This window comes from Mustela lutreola, chromosome X (assembly GCF_030435805.1).
Source record: "Mustela lutreola isolate mMusLut2 chromosome X, mMusLut2.pri, whole genome shotgun sequence".
Taxonomy (NCBI): Eukaryota; Metazoa; Chordata; class Mammalia; order Carnivora; family Mustelidae; genus Mustela; species Mustela lutreola.
The window spans coordinates 61823091-61844391 of record NC_081308.1 but is presented as its reverse complement, the minus strand read 5'-3'; the positions used below and the strand labels follow the sequence as shown (position 1 = coordinate 61844391).

Sequence of the window (21301 nt, the reverse complement as noted above, 5' to 3'; positions counted from 1 at the left end):
TCCCACTCCATTTCTGCCCTTTGATAGATGGATTTTTCTCTTTGTTCTACATATTATTTCTTTAGTGGTTTGACAGTTACATATATATCCTATTTCTATTATGTTGTGACCCCTAATATTTCTTGTTCTTCTATTATGCATTTTATTTCCAAGAACAAAACTTTGCTATTGTTACATTAGATGTAAATACTAAAAATACGTTGTAAAGTGCAATTTTAAAAAACCAGGAGTTCAGTAAAATTATACAAATCCAGAAGGTATAGGTATAATATTTTTAAGCTGCAATGCGATTACCGGATCCTGATCAGGTATTGCGCTTTATGACTGATGATTTCTTTTGGATGGAGAAGCTTGATTTTGTAATTAACAGCAAGAAATTCTACTGTAAACAATTCAATTGCTTCAATTATCAGGTTGAAAAAAATTACAGCCCTAGATATAATTTCACATTTTCCATATTTCTAGTAAAAGCCATAACATATAACATAGGGTATGATATATTATTATAATTACTTTAATATTGGAATTAATCAAAAAGAATTTTTAGATTTCATCTTCAAAAAAAAAGACAACAGAAGGGAGTTTGGCGAAATGTTTAACATTTGTTAAAGCTGGCTGTTGGTTACATTTTTTGCTGTCCTTTTCAGTATCCTTGACGATTTCATCATTTAAAATGAAATAATGCTTTGGGGCCCACCCTGATTTGTCGAGAGCAGCTGCCGCCCCCGCCACATCAAGGGGGCGGGCCCCACCGACGCCACAATCACTTCCTCCGCCGCAGTCGCCGCCCGCCCTGTTGCTGTCTGCCGGGGGGAGGAGCTGGAGACCAGGAGCAGCGGCTCTGGCGGTCGGTCGGTCGTGTCGGTCGGAGGTCCAGGAGCTCTGCGCCTCTCGAAAGCGTGAGGGTGTCCGAACTGGGTGAGTGAAGACTGTTTCCTTCCTCAACTCCTCCAGACGGGGCGGTGGGACGGGGGACCTGGCATGGGGACAAGGATTCGGGTTCCTCTTGCGAACAGATTTTTCAGGCTCGCCCCTCGGGAAGGGGTGGGGCGGACGCAAGACCTAACTGCAGAGTGAGGCCTGTATCCCACGACCTGTCTGGAGGCTCCCTCCTCCGTCTCCCAGCCCCTTCCGTGTGGCGTGGCCCCCACTCGAAGGGCTTTAATCCCTGTTTGAGAGGGGAGTGGTGGTCGGGGCCCTCTCCTCCTTCCTCCCTTCTTGGTCCCTTTGCGGAGCACTCCATGGCCTTTCTTCCCCCATTTTGCAGTTGTTTTGCTGAATAGTAAATTGTTAAGATTTTTAGGTAAATATATTATTGTTCCCAGGAAAATAATTGTCGGAAAAAGAAATTAGTCCCAGGGAGAAAGTAGACCCTCGCATGCCTTTTCTTTTTTCCCCCTTCCCTGGCCATCTGTTTGGATTTGCCGTTTGAGCCCATAACGTTTCCCCATCCCTCATTATGACATTGCGGCCCCCTCCCCCTCCCCCTGCCGTGTCTCGCGTGTGTGGGCAGGGACCTACACATACACGCATGCATGCATGGCACGCACACACGCATGCGCACACGTGCCCGCGGGCGTACATCCATACACACACACACACACACACCTTCCATTGCAGCCCCCTCCCTGCACCCCCCCCACTCAAGGTTCTGGAACATCCCCTTCCCCTTGCACACATGGATACACACACATACATACCCTCTTGCACACTGTCACACCCTCAGTGCCTTTCCCTGCTTCTCACGGCCTGCCCCATACACACCACCAGAAGCAGCCCCCTCCTTCTTCGGCCTCTGTATGCTCTGGTGAGTGCACACACACACAGTACACACAGACACCCCTTCGGGGGCTGCCTTAGCTCCTGCCTGCCACATACACACATCAGGATATCCTTTGATTGCTGGCCCCCTTTCACATGCCACATACGTACGTATGCACCCTCACTCTCTCATTCACACAGCCATCACAAATGCTCCCAGCCCTGCTCCCTGCCTGCTGCATCTGTGCACAGACAGCCTTCCTCTGCTGTTCCCGGCCGTGCATGCACTCACATTCGCACTCACACTCACAGAAATCCTCGCTCAGGGACAACAACCCTTCTTCCCTGCTATAGCCCCCTTCACAAACACACATATTTCCCTGATTGCTGACCCTGTTCCACCCAGTGGCCACCCACACGTCCCTCTCCCGTGCTGTCCCTCTCGTGGATGCATTTGCTTGCACTGACTTGTCTCTATTGTTGCCTCGCATTTCACTGACCATGCACGTGCAGACCATAGGCTGCCCCTGGCCGGTGCCACCAAACCTTTTCTTGCCTGCCACAGACACATACACAGGCATCCTTGCGCCGAGTTGCAGCGGCTGCACATACGACCACGCATGCACACTGTCATGTTTGCACACAACCCTCTCCTCTGAAGTCACCCCACCTGCACCTGTCGTTCTCCTGCCCGCATCCAGAACAGGTCTCATCCTGTCTGACGCTAATGCCTCTCCCCAATACACCTGTCCCCTCCCCCTATAAACACAGGCCTCTCTTCACAGCATGATGGCTGGTTCTGCCCCCACTTCCACCTGCCCCTCTCCTCCTGACAGACACCTCAGCACTCACGAACATGTGGTGATCTATATTTTCCACCCTATTCCAATTTGCATTTCTCCTGTCTGTCTGCAGGGCTCAGAAAAGACACAGACACCCCATAAAATAACCGCAGCAGTCTTTCCTCTTCCATGTTGGCATAATTCCACAGTGCTTCACCCACCTTCCCAGGGTCCAGTCACTGCCCCTGCCCCCAATCTTCTGTCAGATTCTCCCGTAAGTCTGGCTTTCCTATCAACCCAGTTTTGTAATCATTTTGCCAACATTAAAAATGTGTTCCAGGTCTACACCTGACAGTCACTGGAATGCTACTTCAGGCCTTAGAAGAAAGTGAAACTAATTGTAAAGGCCCCTTATTCTTTCTGTTACCTGCCTGCTGAAGTGGAAATAGATCTCCCTGCTCTCTTATTCCGAACTGAGTTGGCGCTCCCATCTCCAAAGCTTGTGCAGGGAGCAGGAGCCTTTCCACTCAAGGCCCAGCTGTATTGGAAACCCTGCTAAGGCAGAGCCATGGGTCAGGAATCTAGCAAGCCTGTGTGGCCCAAGCCAGCAGGAGGGTATCAGTCCAATACAGGCAGGAGGTATGGAAGAAGGCATGCTTATGTCAGTTTCAGGCCATCCACGAGCCAGCAGGAAAGGATTTCCAGCCAGAGAAAGACGACCTCGGAAGTCCCAATGCACAGATCAGCCCCCAGTCAAACCACCAAGAGGAGCCGGTCACCATTTTCCATCACTCGTCGTAGTTGGGAAGACAGTGAGAGCTCTGGAGCCAGCCTGAATGTTGATAATGAGGACTACTCCAGGTACCCACCAAGAGAGTACAGGGCCTCGGGTAGCAGAAGAGGAATGGCTTATGGACATGTTGACTCTTTCGGGGCAGATGATAGTGAGGAGGAGGGGGCTGGGCCTGCTGAGCGAGTGCCAGTGAGAGGGAAAACTGGCAAGTTTAAAGATGATAAGCCGTATGACCCAGAGAAAGGGGCCAGGTCCTTGGCTGGGGTGCCCCCACAGTTCTCTAGCTTTAAGCGTGATGTGAGAGAGGAGCTTGACAAGTTAGATCCAGTCCCTGAGGCCAGACGCTCTGCTAGCAGAGCCGAGTTCCTGCAGCAAAGTAGCATGGCCTCTCAGACATCTGCTGAAGGCAAGGTGGCAACCACCGGCGACAGCCTGGAGAGGCAGAGGCGGGAGCAGAGTTTACCTGCACATCCCAGCAGGGCTCCTGTGAGTATTTGTGGTGGGGGGGAAGACCCCCCAAAGAGTGCAGAGGAGCCGGTGGTGAGGCCCAAAATCAGAAATCTGGCCAGCCCCAACTGCGTGAAACCAAAAATATTTTTTGATACTGATGATGATGATGATATGCCACATAGTACTTCCAGGTGGAGGGATACGGCCAACACGGCTGAAGGCCGCTCAGACGGCCTGGCAAGAAGAGCCAGAGGCGAGAGTTCAAGCGGCTACTCTGAGCCGAAGTACCCCGAAGACAAGAGGGAGGCCAGGAAGGACCAAGTGAAGCCAGAGAAGGTGCCAAGACGCCGACGAACCATGGCCGACCCCGACTTCTGGACATACAGCGACGACTACTACAAGTACTGCGACGAAGACTCCGACAGCGACAAAGAGTGGACTGCTGCTCTGCGTCGCAAGTATCGCGGACGGGAGCAAAATCTGTCATCCAGCGGGGAAAGCTGGGAAACTCTGCCGGGGAAGGAAGAACACGAGGCTGAGCAGGTCAGGGGGAACACCAGCGCTGGGGCCAGCTCTAGCGCCGGGGCCAGTGGTGGTAGTGGTGGTGGCACTGGCAGTGGTGGTGGCGGCGGCGGCGGTGGTGGTGGCGGCAGTGGCAGCGGTGGTGGCAATGGCCAACTTGAAGAAATCCAAGGAGCATGTCTCCGGGAGGAGGAGCAGGTGTCCCCGAGAGGAGGCGAAGTTCCTTGGCTCCAGTACAATGAAAATGAGAGTAGCAGTGAGGGGGATAATGAATCGGGTCAGGATTTCCTGCAGCCCGGGGTGTTCATGCTGGATGGAAACAACAACCTTGAAGATGACTCCAGCGTGAGCGAAGACCTCGAAGTGGATTGGAGCCTCTTTGATGGGTTCGCAGACGGCTTGGGGGTGGCCGAAGCCATCTCCTACGTGGATCCTCAGTTTCTCACCTACATGGCACTTGAAGAACGCTTGGCCCAAGCGATGGAAACCGCCCTTGCGCACTTGGAGTCTCTCGCTGTGGATGTGGAGGTGGCCAATCCGCCGGCCAGCAAGGAGAGCATCGACACTCTCCCCGAGATCCTGGTCACTGAAGATCACAGTGCAGTGGGGCAGGAAATGTGTTGCCCCATCTGTTGTAGTGAATATGTGAAGGGGGAGGTGGCAACTGAGTTGCCTTGCCACCACTATTTCCACAAGCCGTGCGTATCCATCTGGCTTCAGAAGTCAGGCACCTGCCCCGTGTGCCGCTGCATGTTCCCTCCCCCACTCTAAGACCAGGGCTCTTTACTCCTGGTCAGATGATTGTCCCCATCTGAAACCCACAATACCGCCGGAGCCCTCTCGAAATTAACAATTGCAATGAAAGCCGTGATTAATCTGCACCTGTTGATTCCTTGTGATTATTTCCAATGTGAAAACGGTTGTGTGCGATTGCATTAAAAATCACACTGTCTATCTTAGAGGTTAGGAAAGGAAGTCTAAACTTTCTAAACGCTACTTGAGATTGCAGTAAAAACATACATTTTCTAACCAGAAAGTTGAGATAAGTTGCGTTTGTTTTCTTTGGTAGACTATGTTGCTGTTAACCGTAACGTCAAGTTTATCTGTTAACTATGTCCAGAAGGCATCATCATTTCTGTTGCATGTTATGGGTTAATGTTCCTGTAATTGCAGTGCCGTAAAAGCTTATTAAAGTTCTCCTTTTGGTTTTACATGGTACAGTGGAATTGTTTGGTTTTGTCTAATATGGTGGTACTAAGTAACTTTATAATTGATCCCTTGCACCTGCATCAAAAATAGGGTTTTGTGGGTTGTTGTTTGTTTGTTTTCTGGTGTTCCCAGTAGAAAAACTTGAGTGTCACTGGAAATGCTGACCCCAACAAGAGCAAGAAATTAAGGGTGACAATTTCTATAAGTAGGAATACAGTGTATGATTGTCAAACTACTCTAGGGGCAAAGGTCACATAGACAGTACCCTGTCAGTCTGTGGGAAGGAAAGAGACAATGAGAAAGTGTGTGGGAAAATAAAGAACAATGGTAGAAACATATCCAAAATGAGTATGAGTTAGGAGGAGAAGGAATTAAAAAATCCCCTTTTAGGAAATAGAAACTCTAAGAACAGGGCACCAGGCTGGTTCAGTTGATAGAGCTTATGACTCTTGATCCTGGGGGCGGGTGGGGAGGGGTGTGAGTTGGAGCCCCATATCAGGTGTAGAGATCCCTTAAAAAAGTGAAACCTTACAAAAGAAAAGAAACTCTGAGAGGAAGTGGGCAACCCCTCCCCAAATAACAAATCTCTATGCTGACTGTATACATTGACACAGTGACACAAAAGGATTAGATTAGAAAAATATATGGCAGACAAGTGCTGTGACAGATATTGATACCCACTTACACAGAGTGAACAGGTTTTAACATTTGGCCATATTGGCTTCCAGTCCTTCTTTCTCTCTCCACTAAATAGAATCAGGCACAAGTGATGTTCCTCACCTGTCACATTTACTTTCCCTCCTCCACAGAGGTAAGCACTACCCAGGAAATGGTATGTTTACTTCTCGTCTGTGTTTTTAGACGTATGTGTGTCTATGTATATGTATATGTGTAGATATATATGTATATGTGTGTATATATCCGTAGCCAATATAGAATGTTTATGTTTTCTAAGTGGGCATAATTGATAGAATGTGTGTATTGTTCTGGAACGTGATTTTTTTTTTCACTGAGTATTGTTTTTGAGATTTAACCATTTTGATACATATAGCTCTGTATGATAGACATTTAGTTGTATGAATCATCACAATTTATCCATCCCCTTATTGGTGGGCATGTAGGTTCTTCCCAGTGTTTTGTGGCAATCAATATACTTAAAAGATGTCTCTCTGTGCACGTGTGTGAGTTTCTCTAGGGGTAAGGATGCGGAGTTGGAGTTCCTGGGTCTTTAGGCTTGGAGGGGAATTTAGGGGTCCTGCAGGCTTAAGAGTCTTTCTCCTAACCACGTATTGACAAACTGCTTTCCCGAGCAATTGTACTAATGCATGCTCCTGCTGACAGTTTATGGGAGCTGTTCTTAGCTCCAACAGCCTGGATATGGTTAATGTTCAACCTCACGGGTGATCAGTGACATACAAATGAACAGAACAGTGAAACACACTGTGTCCATCAGAAAGCCATGGTTTTTCTTCATGATAATATCTCATTTGGGCTAGGAGAAAACCGGGAAACACAAGTGATAGCAGGCTTGTTGGAGAACGATTTAGGGGGTTAGCTACCTTTCAAGATGCAAAATGGTGCATGTCTCTGAGCCCGACTTAGATCCTTGGTGGTACAGAGCTAATACCATATAGCCATTAAAAATTATATGTGCTGATACGGAAATATCTCCAAGGCACACTGTTAAGTAGGAAAAAAATATTGTGGAGCAGTTATATATTGTTTTCATGTAAAATAAAACCTTGCAAAACCAAACTATAGATCATAATGTACCGAAGTGTCTGGAAGGCTGCATACCTAACGGATGGCAGTGGTTACCTCTGGGGAGGGACAGGGGGTTGGGGAGCAAGGAAGGGGGCTTTAGATTTTTTTCACCTGCCCTCATTAATTTGCTTGATTTTCTAACAGTGGCACTGATTTTTATAAATATTAACAAAATAAGTAAAATCAAAAAAATTCCCAATTAAGAGAGAGAGAGAGAGAGATGATGCTAATTCTCTCAGTGCAAGTCCAGAGACATGGGTGGAAGCCCTGGCAGTCCTTTATTTCTGAAGTGGTCAAAGCTGATACTGTTATTTTGTCCCTCACAGCCATTGTGTGACCCCCCTTGGCCTTCAGCCAGCACCTCACCTGTCACGGTGAGTCGGAAGTCTGTGACCTTAGAGGGCTCTTGACAGGTGGGCCTGTGGTGGTTTGCCTCACGTTACCTTGGCTGTGCCCTGACTGGCACCACACCAGGGGGTATGGGCGAGGCACCCTTGGGGCTGCTCTTATTTCCCTTAGAGACACAATTAGTAAATCCATGGAAGTTGTTTGGGGGGCGGGGTGCAGGGAACTCCTCTCAGGGCCTGCAGCCCCCTGCTGGTCTTGGAGAGGCCTGTCGCCACAGTGGCTCCTGCTGGAGGTGAGGCGCTCCTGAGGAGGGACAACCCTAAGGCCTGAGACCCTGGGCCCCAGGCTCCGAGTTGCCTGGGCTTGGGCCTGGGACCTCAGTTAAGCACATCAGACCCTTGTGCCTAATACCTTAGGTCTGGAGGGGGAGGAAGTCAGAGGCATCAGGGTCATGAAGCATTTCCTCTCATGCCACATTGGTGGCGACCACAGTGGGGGACTATGTTGCCAATACCAGAGACCCAACAGTCCTGTGTAAGACGTGGCTATGTCCTTGGACACCAAGTTCCCCTTTTCCCGCCAGTTTCTGATTCCCCGGCCTCTCCAACTGTTCCCCAAGCTTCCCCATAGCTTTCCAATAAAACTGTTTTGCTTAAATTCACCAGGGTTGGTTTCTGTTTCTAACTGGGAATCCCAAGTGGCACACTTGCCAACCCCATAACCCAGTTTTGTGCCTGCTTTTCAGTCAGATGAAATACCCAGAATGGCAAGGGGTCAGGCGATTTCTGTTGATAACACAGTGGACCCATTATTGGCACCTGGAGCCATGGTTCTAGAACATGCAGGCCTCGGGCCACTACACATGAAACAGTCCTTTTTAAGAGTTGGTGATTTGGCGTATTCATGAAAGGTGCTGCCCACCACGTTAGACTCCTTAGTGTCTGGACTTGTTTCCTGGCTGTGGGATAAAGAGCCCCACATTGTGGCCACTATATCTTACAAGACAGGACCTCACATTCCTGAGGTGGTCCCCCTAGCTAACACTACAGCTGAACTGTTATGGGGCCTTTCCTGGCTCAAAGGCACTACCTTCTCTCAGCCCCTCTGTTCTAGCTACATCCTTCTACATTGGTGCCTGGACCTCTGACCTGAAATGCCCTTTCCAGCCCTTTCTAGTTAGTTCTATCCATCCTTTAAAAAGCCCTGTTCATGTGCCAGCTCCGGAGAATGGTATTTTCTGACACACCTAACTCCTTCACTCTCTTGGTCCCATCTCTGTGAGGTCTTGTTAGGAGCTCTTATTTCAGAGTAATTTCCACAGCCCGGGCTTCTCAGTGCTTGCCTCAGAAGTATTCAGCAACGCTTGCTGGCCGGAGGAATGAGCTGCTCTCCCAAAGTAGGCATAAGGCAGGGGTGTGTTAAGATGAGGCAGGAGAAACCATGGGGTCCTGGCCCAACCAGGAGTTTCTGAACTGGCCTTAGCCCCAGGCCTACCCTCAGCTCCTGCTGGCCCTGCCCCCGCCCTGCCCCGCCCCTCCCTCCACCTCCTCTTGCCACCCTCTGTCCCATTTTCTGTTTGTCCTGCTGAGTTCCCCAGTGTTTCAGAGATGTTCTTCAGGCCCAGGGCCTATGGCTGAAAAGTGGTGCTCCTCTTGAAGATGGAGAAATAGGAGGAAACAAGCCTGGGTTGAACCTCTGTCAAACACGGAGTGAAGAGGGTGTCTGTCCATCTGTCACTAGTCCCGGCCTCGGATAAGCTGTGGCCTGGAGCCAGCTTTCAGCCTGACTTGGCATTCCCATCTGCGCAATGGGACCTCGCCACTAGGCTGTTGCTGCTGGCTTCTGCTGCCCCCAGCATGCCTCCCACCCTACTCCCTTCCTCCAGTTAGAACACCAGCGAGGCTTCCTAACCCCTTATATGTGGATACAATTTCACCCCAGACCCCTTCATATCCAGGGATGTCACTGGATCTTCCGTCCCCCCTGGAAGGTGAATGATAAGGATACCAAGGTTCAGAAAAGTGATGAGCGTTCTGAAGAGACAGAGTCTGTTCGGCCAGGGAGGGCAGCAGCCGTCCCGGCCCCAGTGTAGTGAGGAGCGGGTAGGGGTGTCGGGTCCTCAGCATCAAAGTCCAGGCCGGCCCCAGCTGGACTCCACTCGGGTGCTCAGGTCACAGGCTGAATAGGCCGCCAGCTTCCTGGCAGCATACTGCAGGCCCAGGGGCCACCCAGATAAGAGGGTGCCTGGCATCTGGATGGGAAGAGGAGAAACAAGACACAGGATTGTAGAGGGGTTCTTCCACAAGAGCTGGGGACTGGGAGACAGCAATAGCTTATAGTGGGAAGAGCATGGCTGAAGCAGGGCATTGGAGCCAGCCTGAAGGGAGGTAGGGACTGGGCGCCAAATGCATGAAGACAAATCTCCAGGGACCCAGGGGACCCGAGCCCAAGGCGCTGCTTGGCCCAGACCATACTTGCATTCAGGCAACGCCATCCAGCCCAGGCTGCACTCAGAGCAGAGGATTCAGAGCTGACTGGGTTAGTTCAACAAATATTTATTGACCTTCTGTCTGTGGTGCGTTGGACGGGAACCTGCAAGAGAAGAATAAGGCTTACTTAGTCCTTCCCTCAAAGAGCTCAGAGTCTAGTGCGGGGAAACAGATGTGTAAAGAGAGGATGGCAACCCTCGGTGAAAAGTGCTACATGGAGGCAAACACGCAGTGACGTGGAAGCAAAGAGCGTGGCTGGCCGCGCCGGGAAGGGAGGCTTGTCAGAGGCATCCCAGGTGTGGCCACTCTGAAGGCTCGGGCAGGCATTAGCCAGGTGAAGAAAGGTGAAGAAAGGGAAGGAGGGAGGGTAGCATGGGCCCCTTGAAACATTATCTGTCGGGGAGCATGTCAACTGGTGTGTTTGAAGGGCCCTTCAGTGAAATGTATTAGCATTTAAAATCCACACACCCTCTGACCCAGCAATTCCACTAGTAGCATTTCTCCTACATGAGCAAAAGCAGGAGGTTGTTTGTACAAAGATATTTATTGTTGCATTGTTTGTAGTAGCGAGAGACTGGCAAGCATTTCCCTGTCCATCACTAGCGGCCTGCTTAAATAAATCACAGCACAGCCATCAGAGGTTTCACTAGACAGCCTTTACCCAGATGAGGCAGAGCCACAGCTCTTGCCATGTAAGAATAGTCAAAACCCAAGGAGTTATAAGAAGGAGGCATAGAAGAGTGAGGACAGGGGTGCCCAGGTGGCTCAGTGGGTTAAGCGTCTGCCTTTGGCTCAGGTCATGATTCCCAGGTCCTGGGATCAAGTCCTGCGTCAGGCTCCCTGCTCAGCCAAGAGCCTGCTTCTCCTTCTGCCCCTCCCCCAACTCGTGCTCTCCCTCTCTCTCAAGCAAATAAAATCTTAAAAAAAAAAACCAAACAGTAAGGACAGTTACCACGCATGTTTCACAAGAGATACACGTACATCTGTGCTTACCTGTACACAGAATATTTGGAAAAATAAACAAGAAACAGGAGTTGAGGTCAGGGGTGAGGAGGAGCCTTGATTTGTAGCGTGTGCCCTTTTGTCCCTTTGGAGTTTGTGTGAATTAGATAGGTTGTTTCTGTTTTTTTGGTTTTTGACCATATGTATACGTGATCAATAGAGAGAGCTAGAGAGAGAGAAACACACAGAGTCAGAGACAGAGAAGGGAGGGAGAGACCTCTGCAGGAGGACAGAGACCTCACACAAAGGGAACAAAGTGAACAAACTCACAGGGTATGAAATAGTATGGTGTGCACATGCACCCTGGGAATGGGCAATGTTGGCCCAAGCAGGCCCTACAGGGAGCAGAGGAAGCACAGTTCAGCTTTGCCTCGTGAAGACATGGAGTGGGAGCTGGGGGGTGGCCCAGCATCCAGAGTGGGTCCACTATCATCTCAGATCTCCAGGTTTTGTACATGCATAACATGCTCAGGAAATCTATCATCACCTTGGCTGACAGTGGTTCTCTGTGATGGGATGATAGGTAATTTTAAAGTTCTTTATGTTTGGAGGGCATTTCTCAAATTTTCTTCAATAAGCGGGTGACCTGGGAGAAAAAGTGAAAACAAAATCGAAATGTCACTGGAACCCCGATTCAAGGCTCTCAAGGCAGGCTCTTCCTGAAGGAAGCCAGGCAAGGCCCTCCATAGTCATCAGCAGAAGGGGCTGACAGAAAGACCAGGGCGTTAGGAGTCAGACCTTAATCTGAAACGGTTTTCATGCTAATTAACTGTGAGTGGTGAACAAGGCACATACCCTCTCCACCTCGGTTTGCTTATTTATAGAATGGGACAAAAGAACGCCTACCTCAAGGGGTGCTTGGAACGAGCAAACGAAATAACAAGATGGACAAAACCCACTCTAAAAACCCAAGGTGATCGTTGTTGTTGGTTGTTACCATTTCTACTGGCTCTTTTTTCCTTTTTTCCCAGGCTGTAACAGCAGGAGGCCAGAACCCCGCAGAGAAGCCACTACTCTCTGGGTAGAAAGAATCCCCCCCACACACACACACACACTCATTCTCTCTTCAGCAATTCAGCAAGGCTGACTCCGGATGGCTGGGCCCCGGTCTGCTGAAAAATACTTCGCAGAAGCCCAACATTCCCTTTGGAAGTGGAGTGCGGCAAGATAGGGGAGGAGGAGGAAGCAAAATGTTTGCTATTTTTTTCTGTGCAATTGACTCTGCCGGCCGAGGCCCTTTGCTCACGGCTGTCTGTGTGCACAGATGGCGGTGGAGCCCCTCCTGGTGAAGGGCTTGGCTTCCTGTTGAGCATGCCCACCCCATTCAGGCCGGCTGAGGAATGTGGGCCGTCCTGGCTGGATGGGCTCAGTGTCTGCCCTGGCCCCTCCCTGAGGCCCGGCCTGACCCCTCCTCAGGCCTAGATGAAGGAGCTTCTGTGTCTTGGGGCTCTGCCTGATTAGATACGGCTGAAACATTGACTCCTCCCTCGCAGGCTAGGCACCAGGGAAAGAAAAGTACAAGGCTTGCCCAGAGTCCTCCCAGCTCCGAAAGTGGCTGGCCTCATAGCTCATCTGGGTCTGTGGGAGTAGAAAGTTGATGCCAGTCTCTTTGTTCTAAGTGGACGAGTCCTGGAGTGCTGGCTAGGTTCAGGTCAGCAAGGGGTGGGGGATTTCCATGGGCCCAGTCCCCAGGGCTGTCAAGGGAAAGCCTAGATCATGTATATACACAAACACACATATCTGGTGGACTACCAATCGTGGTCCAATTCAGTTCTGCAGAGGTAGACCTTGTCTGTTGGTCACAGGTGGTTCACCTGAGGTGGTGGTGAGCCTCATGGGGACCAGAGAGGAGTATAAGGGGTTCTTTGCCCTTTCCGTTTTTTGTTTGTTTGTTTTTTTTTTTTTTTTCCCTCTTCTCTGCATCCGAAGAGCTGCTTGACTACTTCTTAGCTCTGGGCCTTGAGTGAGTCACATCACCTCTCTGAACGTCAGTCTCTTCATCTTTAACATGGGCATGATAACCTCATGGAGCCGCCTCGAGGAGGACATGAAGGCATAGCGCAGTGGCATGACGCAGGAACCACTTTAGAAGTGGCATTTCCTTCCTGTATATATTAAGTACTTCCTTTTGTGGAGTGCTGGGCAATCCAGACGTGACCAAGATGGTCTCTACCCCCATTCAGTCTCAGGGGTTCCAGTCCCTTTGGCCTTTAGCCCCACTTAACCTTGTGCCCTGCTTCTGATCAGGGGATTCTGGCCTGCTCCCGAGACTCCGGCACTGCTCAGGTCAGATGTCTGAGGCCCAGACTGCTTCTTGCTGACCCAGGCCCTGCAGCCTCAGCCTAGCCACTAGAGCCTGTAGCCTAAAGACGGCCCTCCCTGGGCAGCCTGTCAGTCTGCTACCAAACACTTCCAGAAGTATATCCTGTGATTTTCACAATAGCGCTCCAACAAAGGTGCTCTAATCACTAGTCTCCAAGAGACCTGCTTTCAAGTCCCAGGGCTATCTTCTACAAGCGTCACAACCTTGGGCAAGTGCCTCCACCTCTCTGTGCCTCAGTGTTCTCATCTTCAAAATGGTAGTTAAATAAGAGTAGCTCCCTTTTGAAGAGGGCAGTTAAGGTGCTGAAACGCTGCCTGAGGCATATTAAGCTCTCAGTTCTTGTTAACTGCTATCCTTAGGAAACCAAGGCTCAGAAGAGGAAATGACCTGCTCAAGGTTACACAGCTGAGAAAGTGGCAGAGCTAGAGCTCTTACGCTAACCTTCCTGATAGTAACGACTCTGCCACACAGTGCTTCATACCCTATTTCTAGATTCTGGGCCTGGACTTCCTATTTAATTTGCATTTCCATTTAACTTACTCCTCACAGGCTACTGCCAGCTAATCAGGCCTGTGTTGGATTTCCCATGCGCCTTCTTGACAGGGCCATCGCAAGTGCCTGCTGCTATCAGCTCGCAATCCGATCCATTGCCCCTGCCCCCAGGCAGGCCTCCCTCTTGGTTCCTATAATTTGGTTGATCATAGGACTCTGCCCCACTACCTACTTGAAAGAATAAAACTCACAATGCTAATAGAGAATAACATGCTGGCACCTTAAAATATCGACGTATTCAATCCTTGGAGGTAGGTGCTATGCTCACCCCCCTCTTCCATGTGGGACATTGAGGCACAGAGAGATTAAACGGTCTGCCCAAGGCCATACAGCTCTAAGTGGCAAAGTCAATTCAAATCTGAGCAGGCTAGCTACGGCATAGATGCTCTTAACCATTATCTCCCAGAAGGAACAGTTTTAGAAGCTGGCTGGCCAGTCAGCCAGCCCTTTCCAACCTCCATGAGTCCAGCCACGTGTGACACAAAACTTCACAGGAGCACAGGCCAGGCCGGATCTGTTCACAGCTGAATCCTCAATGGCTAGCCGTTTCCCTGGCACATGGGAGGTGCTTAGAACAGCGTTGCTGAATAAGTGAATGAATCAATGAATCAATGAATGAAACTAAAATAGGGTGGGGCCATGAGGTGGGGGAAGAGAGACAGATTGGAGAGATGAAAGGGAAAACTGAGCGGATTAGGACACTGATCCAATTGGGGGTGTGAGGAAGTCTTGGATGACTCCCAAGGTTTTGGCTTTTGGGTGACTCAATGGTGAGGTCATTTACTGAGATAGGAGGGACAGAATGCAGGGGTGGAGACAGCAGCACTGATAAACTTGGTTTAGGATATGGAGTTTGGGGGAGCCTTTGAGACATAGGGGGGCATGTCCAGGAGGATTGGAGCTTCCAAGAGGAATTTGGGTCTCCTGCCCAGCCCCCTCCCATGGCTCTGCGCCGTCCAATCACACTTGAAACCGCTGGCCCATCGGCCTTACCTCTTCCTACTGGGAAGGAAAGGAAGGAATCTTTGATGGTGGGAATGGGGGCGGTGCTTTTCTAAACCAAACAAACGCATACACAGTGCCTGCTTGTTGAGGATCAGCATGCTTGGCTCTTGGCACATGTAGGCTGGCTTCCAGGGCGGACCCCCCCTCCCACCACCCGCCGGCCCCTGCCGCCTGCTCCCTGCCAAGGTGAGCTCTGACAGGGCGACTTGTCATCTTTTCAACACCTCATTTTTCCCTCCTTACTCACTGCCCGGGGAGAGGTCCTTCCTGTTTGCACACCTCTGGGGCTAGGCCAGGAGGAGGAACAAAAACAGCCTTCATGGTGCGGGGGGGGGGGGGGGGGGGGGCAGGAGAGGATTGGGGGGACAGGACGAGAGGGAAGAGCAAGAGAAGTGGAGGAAGCGCATTAGAGAAGGTTGGGGACCCACCTTCTGTCTCCCGGCTCATCACGCTCACGCGCGCGCGCACACACACTGCACAGTGCACTCACTGCGTCCTGGAACTGGGAACGCTGATTCCCAGGTCAGCCCAAAGGGGTCAGGATTCCAGCTGGGTTTAGAAACTAGCTATCCTGTCTTCTCTGCCTCCTGTCCCTGCCCGCTCAGCTTCGAGTTGCCCAGCCCAGAAACCGCTGCTCTGCTGTTTCTGCAGCCGGCCAAAGCCCAAGGCCTCTTTTTACCAGCCCCCCGACCCTTTCTCCCTGGGTGTGCAGCTCCGCGGTTCTGCACCCCCTGGCCCCAAGCCCAGGGCTCCGAGAGCCGCAACCCCCCCGAACCCCGCCCTCATTCCCCCTCCAGCAGGACCCCTCCCGGGAGCCCCGCCCCCGTCAGCGGCGGACCCGCAGGTAATCCCCTCCCCCTTCCTGCCCCCGCAGCTCCAGCCCCTTCCAATTAGCGCAGTCTCGGATCCCCTCTGCTGGGAACTGGGCTCCCCCACTCCGGCTCCCTCCCCCACTCGGGTCCCACGTGGGGATCCCCGCTCCCAGGCCTGGCCGCCCCATTCACATCGCCCTCCGCCATTGTCCGCGGCCTGTCACTCACGCATGGCATTAGCATTTCTAAAGCCCACTTCTCCTAGTCGCTGCTTTGGCTTCAGCCTGGGCCGGGGAACTTAGCCCTATAGAACAAGGAACAATTACAACTAACCTTCAAGAGCACTTTAGAGTATATAATTCACGTTGCTATATAGCCATTTAATTTACTTCTCACAACAGCCCTTAGCAGTGGGACACGGACGTCCCGAGAAGCTCAGTGAGTTGTCCAAGGTCACAAAGTAATTTCTAAAGCCAAGATTTCAGCTCAGGTTTGTCTGCTGCCAAAGGCCACATTCTTTCACTACACCACCTTGCCTCTTTGTCAGGCTGAGCTTGCTTCTGCTTGGCTGGGCTTTCTTAAAAGGTGGGCATGGTGGCTTGATATTCCTGCCGAGGGAATGCTGGATTCAGCCTGCTGGGGAGGTCCTGGGTGGTTTCTGTGCTGCCACTAACCCAGGGATTCACTGGGCAGGCGGTGACCGCCACAGGCCGCCACCTGGAGAACAAAGCCTGGCCCAAAAGGAAGCAGGGGGAAGTTATGGCCACTTCCATATGAACCAGATGCCAGGCTCATATCCCAGCCCTGCCCCTTGGCAGTGGGTTGGCCTTAGATAAGTGACTTCATTTCCTTGGCACCTATCTCAGAGGGTTATAGTGGAGTGGGAAGTGGGCTCATATGCATTGAGAGACATAGGGCAGTACCTGGATAGAAGTACATGAGTCAGGGGCGCCTGGGTGGCTCAGTGGGTTAAAGCCTCTGCCTTTGGCTCAGGTCATGATCCCAGGGTCCTGGGATGGAGCCCTGCATCAGGCTCTCTGCTCAGCGGGGAGCCTACTTCCTCCTCTCTCTCTGCATGCCTCTCTGCCTACTTGTGATCTCTGTCTGTCAAATAAATAAATAAAATCTTAAAAAAAAAAAAAGTACATGAGTCAGTTAGCATTACTACGCGTTCGGTCCACGATGCTCCTGGGGTCAGGAGCAGCATGGCGTGAGCAAAGAATGGCTCTATTACCAGACAGCCTAGGATTCCATTTCTGACTCTGCCCTTCACTGGCTGTGTGACTTTGGATAAATGACTTACACTCTCTGGTCTTCCGCTTCCTCAGCAGTAAAACAGAGATAGTGATAGTTCTCACTTTCCAGAGTTGTTACGAAGATTAGCATTTGCCCACGTGTTTTCTCAAAAGGTGGAATAACAGACACTATATACTTTAACAATCATTGCAAATGATTCTGTTCAAGATGGTATTCAACATCTGTAAATCCTTTGTCTCTTCTTGCCTCGCCTCTGACTCAGGGGTACCCCTCACCCCACCTGGGCTCCAGTTGCTCTCCAGATCTCTGTCTGATCTGCGTCTAGACCATAGTAGATGCAGCATTTTCTGAGCTTGCCCTTCTGACACTAAACATGCAGACGATGGTCAGAGGACACAGGAATCTCCATGTTTGTACCCTTGTTTTCCTTGGGGGTGGGGGTGGAATAATCCCTCACAGGGTCCCAATATGAAATCCACTCCCACCTATTAGGTCCAGCATGGGACCCTTATCCTCCCCGAGACAAACACTCTGGGCCACAGGAGGGCAGAGCAGGCTCTGTTTGGTTGCACCTGACCAGGAGAGGGGGCCAAAAATCTCAGAGGAGGGAATCATTTTGGCTTTAGCATCTATAGCCGGAGCTTAGACCCAGTCTCAAAACAATGTCTTCAGGGGTAATATCCAACCAAAATGGCCCCCTCTTCTGTGTTCTGGTACCCACTGACAAGGTTCGATACCTACAGGTGCCTGTGTTGGTCTGTCCCACCTTCATAAACAACGCCTTGAATCACCAAAGAAAAATCACTTCATGAACTGGAAATAGAATCCCTATTTCAATTCTACAGATATTCGACCTTGGTGATAAGAAGGTCACTTTACTCCAATGGTGATTTTAAGCAGTCAGTATTTTCTTCAAAAGAATCATGAATTGGGACATCTAGGAGGCTCAGTCTGTTAAGCATCTGCCTTCGGCTCAGGTCATGATCTCAGGGTCCTGGGATGGAGTCTTTCACTGGGCTCTCTGCTCAGCGGGGAGCCTGTTTCTCCTTATGCCTGCTGCTCCCCCTGCCTGTGCTCTCTCTGTCTGACAAACAAAATCTTAAAAAAAACAAAAAAAAGAATCCTTTGACTAGGCCAACATTGTTCCAGTTGTGTTATATCTAGTCAAAATCACTTGGAAACTCCTTTGTTTCCTCAAATCTCTAGATCCCTACTAATAACATTTCTCTAATGGCTATACGTTTTCCGTTTAGGCCAGTGACTCAGCTGGGCCAGGAGTTGGGGTGCGTGGAAGGGTAAATTACAGAATTCCCAAAGGTATGTGTGGTCGATAAAAGTGTATTCAATATACCTATTTTTCCCCCCTGGTTGTCTAATGTCCAGAAAGCCAAGCTTATATCAAAATCATTTTGGTTGGTACAGGATACATAGAACATGGAAGGTGGTGTGCACAAATGAAGACTGAGAAGCTTTGAGCCAGCTGGGTTCTCTAAGAAGGTAAAGACCGACTGCCTGGCGTACCACTGGGCTCACTTCCGCTCAAACCACTCCTGTTACTGGAGAGATGACCTGACCCTCTTTGCACAGATCGAGGAGCATGTGGCAGTCTTAGGCCAAATCCCAGCTTCTAGTGGCCATGAGGAATGAAGGGCCAAGCTCCATGAAACCGGGTAACCGGGGCTGTTTCCAGAAGAGGCAGTAGAGACCACAGATTTATGTTCTGGAGACCACGAGGCTCTGCTGGTTTTCATCATGCTTGAGTGTTTTATCCTTTCCTGGACTTTCTCTCTACTGAGAACTGGGTACTGTGGGGATGTAGGGGAGATGGGAGGGGTGTGGAGTAGGTGGGTAGGAGTAGAATGTTCAAGGTGGAAGGGTCTTCAGGCCAACCTTCTCGTTCTACTATCCAGAGGGAGCAAGGGGTTTACTCAAGCTCACTAGGGATCTGGTATCAGCACCAAGGGTAGAACTCAGGAGTTGTTTTACTTATCCTCTGTACCCAGGGCTTCTCTGAATCCAGACTCTGCTTGTAGATCTGTGCTGTTTAGTACTGCAGCCTCTCGCTGCCTGTGCCATCTGGGTGCTTCACGTGTGCGTAGGTGGAATTAAGATATGCTGGGAGTGTAGGGGGTGCTTGGGTGGCTCAATCGGTTAAGTGTCTGCCTTTAGTTCAGGTCATGATCTCAGGATTCTGGGATCGAGTCCCGCATCAGGCTCCTTGCTTCAGCAGGGAGCCTGCTTCTCCCTCTCACTCCGCCTGCCACTCCCCCTGCTTGTGTGCTCTCTCTCTCTCTCTCTCAGTTAAATAAATAAATAAAATCTTGAAAAAAAAGACAGGCTGGGATTACAAAATACAGATGCTGAAATGATACTACTTGGGATATTTTGAGTGAAAGGAAAGGTATTATGAAAAATTAATTCCACTTTTGAAAAATACTTTTTAAACTTAGCTACTACAAAGTTCCCTGTGTGGCTGGCATGATATTTCTATGGAACAGTACAGTGCTAAATCTCCAGTGGAAGTGACCAGGCTCTCCGTTCTGACTAGAGGCTGGGACAGGGCCAGGCAGGAAATGGAGAAAGGTCCCAGCAGACGTCAAGAAGACAAGGCCTAGCTTGACAGCAGGAGGACTGGTGAGCCCAGACTCAGCGGCTGGACAGGAGTCAGGCAGACAGGTCTTATCTGGTAACGAGACTCTGATGGAAGGTCGTGGAGGCAGAGCCACAGGACATCGGGCTGGGAGGCCTGACCTCAGTCCCGGGAAGCCTGGGCAGTAGCCTTTGAAAGCAGTGATTACATGCCGGAGAGCCCAGTCTCTAGACTGGGCTGCATTCCAGTTCTGCCACTTGCTAGCTATGTGACCTTGGACAAGTTACTTAACCTCTATTGCTCAGGTTCCTCATCTGTAAAATGAGAGTAACGGTAAGATTTCCTATGTCACAAGGTACATGTCAAGCTCTTGGAACGGTGCCTGACACAGAGTCACTACTCAAAACGTATTAGTTAGCATTATTCTCCTTACCTGTCAGGGAAGCAGGCTGGGATCATAACCCTCTTCTGGCATCCTTCTGCAGTCCTAGAATGGGCCCAGATTTGTGGGACTAGCTCTGTCAGATCTGGGGTACCAAGCCAAGGTACAAGCTGATGAAGTGAAACCACTTCCAGAAGATGCTGACTGTCCTCGAGCCAAGCGTCCAGGTGAAGTTTCAGCCAAGGTTGGGGAATCAGGGGCCTGGGGAGGGGGTGGCTCCATGGCCACAGATGTGGTCACAAGAGGCTGCAGGCCCTGGAAATGGGGCAGCTCAGCCCCACTCAGGCTCCCGCTGCCCTTTCTGGGACCATCTGTAGATAGGAGAGGCTTTGTCCCAGCCCCGCCATACACAGGGATTCCACGCCTCAGCACTGTAAGGAAAAAATCACATGGAGACATATAAATCCCTCTGTCTATAGCTTAAATAACAAAACGCAGTTCTCACTGCAAAGCAAGAAGCAGAATTTAACTGCTCCAAATGCTGCCGTTTCTGTTTGTGCTTGTCTCTAGGCTTAGAGAGCTTGTATAGGCAGACACAGCACTCCATTGATATTCTCAGTCATGTCCAGCAGTTGAGCTCTTCTTCCCCCTTGATAATGGGGTTGCAGCCCAGGTCTGGCCCAAGATTCTAGTTGAATCCCAGAAAGTATGTCCTGCTCCCCTCCCTCCCTCCTCCTCCACCCCATGACGTCTGAGGCCCCGCACTGAGGAAAGCACAAGTGTCAATAGTAGACTTGGAACAAAAGGGTTTGAGGAAATACTTGTTAATATCTGACCTAATCCAGCGAGGTGTGAGACACTGGAATAGGAGACCCAGCGAGGCTGAGGTGATCTACTCTGAGGAAGGGAGTGATTTCTGGTTTCCCCATGGCTGATATTCCCCTCAACTTCAGAAGTGGGAGAGAAGACTTGCCCATCTGTTTGGAATTTACTGTAAGAAAAAAGAGAGATGGGGAGGGAGGGAGGGAGAGGGAAAAAAAAGGGAAAGAAAAATGAGGAAGATGTGTGTGTGTGTGTGTGTGTGTGTGTGTGTGAATGGGTGAGTGAGAGAGAGAAAGGAAGAGGATTCCTTCTCTTTGGCCACCAGCTCCCCAAACCTATCCCTTAGCAGCACTGGCACGAACACCAATAGTCAGGAATTTTCAAGTCTCCTGGGGCAAGGGCTTCAAGGGGAAAATGTGCCATGTGATGTGTGCTGTG

General features: G+C 50.5%; 1 protein-coding gene and 1 long non-coding RNA gene across 6 annotated transcripts; one reads left to right on the top strand and one right to left on the bottom strand.

Moving 5' to 3' along the window:
- The first annotated feature begins 760 nt into the window (after positions 1-760).
- On the top strand, positions 761-5526 carry PJA1 (praja ring finger ubiquitin ligase 1). Of its 4 annotated transcripts, XM_059157670.1 has the most exons (3): positions 763-918; positions 2884-3404; positions 3969-5526. In XM_059157670.1, exons 2-3 carry the CDS (start codon positions 3112-3114, stop codon positions 5077-5079), a joined length of 1404 nt encoding a protein of 467 aa, XP_059013653.1. In that variant the 5' UTR covers positions 763-918; positions 2884-3111; the 3' UTR covers positions 5080-5526. The 4 variants fall into 4 exon arrangements, with proteins under 4 accessions (XP_059013651.1, XP_059013653.1, XP_059013650.1 ...); XM_059157668.1 differs by having other exon boundaries at positions 761-918; positions 3210-5526; XM_059157667.1 differs by having other exon boundaries at positions 2884-5526.
- A 1969-nt stretch (positions 5527-7495) lies between these two features.
- LOC131821515 (uncharacterized) lies at positions 7496-20459 on the bottom strand. 2 transcript variants are annotated; one of them, XR_009349933.1, is made up of 3 exons: positions 20093-20459; positions 10104-10221; positions 7496-9880 (listed from the first exon to the last, which is right to left on the bottom strand). It is a non-coding gene; the product is annotated as an uncharacterized LOC131821515 (long non-coding RNA). The 2 variants fall into 2 exon arrangements; XR_009349932.1 differs by lacking the exon at positions 20093-20459 and adding an exon at positions 15429-15673.
- Between the last annotated feature and the right edge of the window lie 842 nt (positions 20460-21301).

Coding starts and splice junctions, on each gene's coding strand:
- PJA1 (XM_059157667.1), top strand. CDS start 3,112: ATGGGTCAGGAATCTAGCAAGCCTGTGTGGCCCAAGCCAGCAGGAGGG.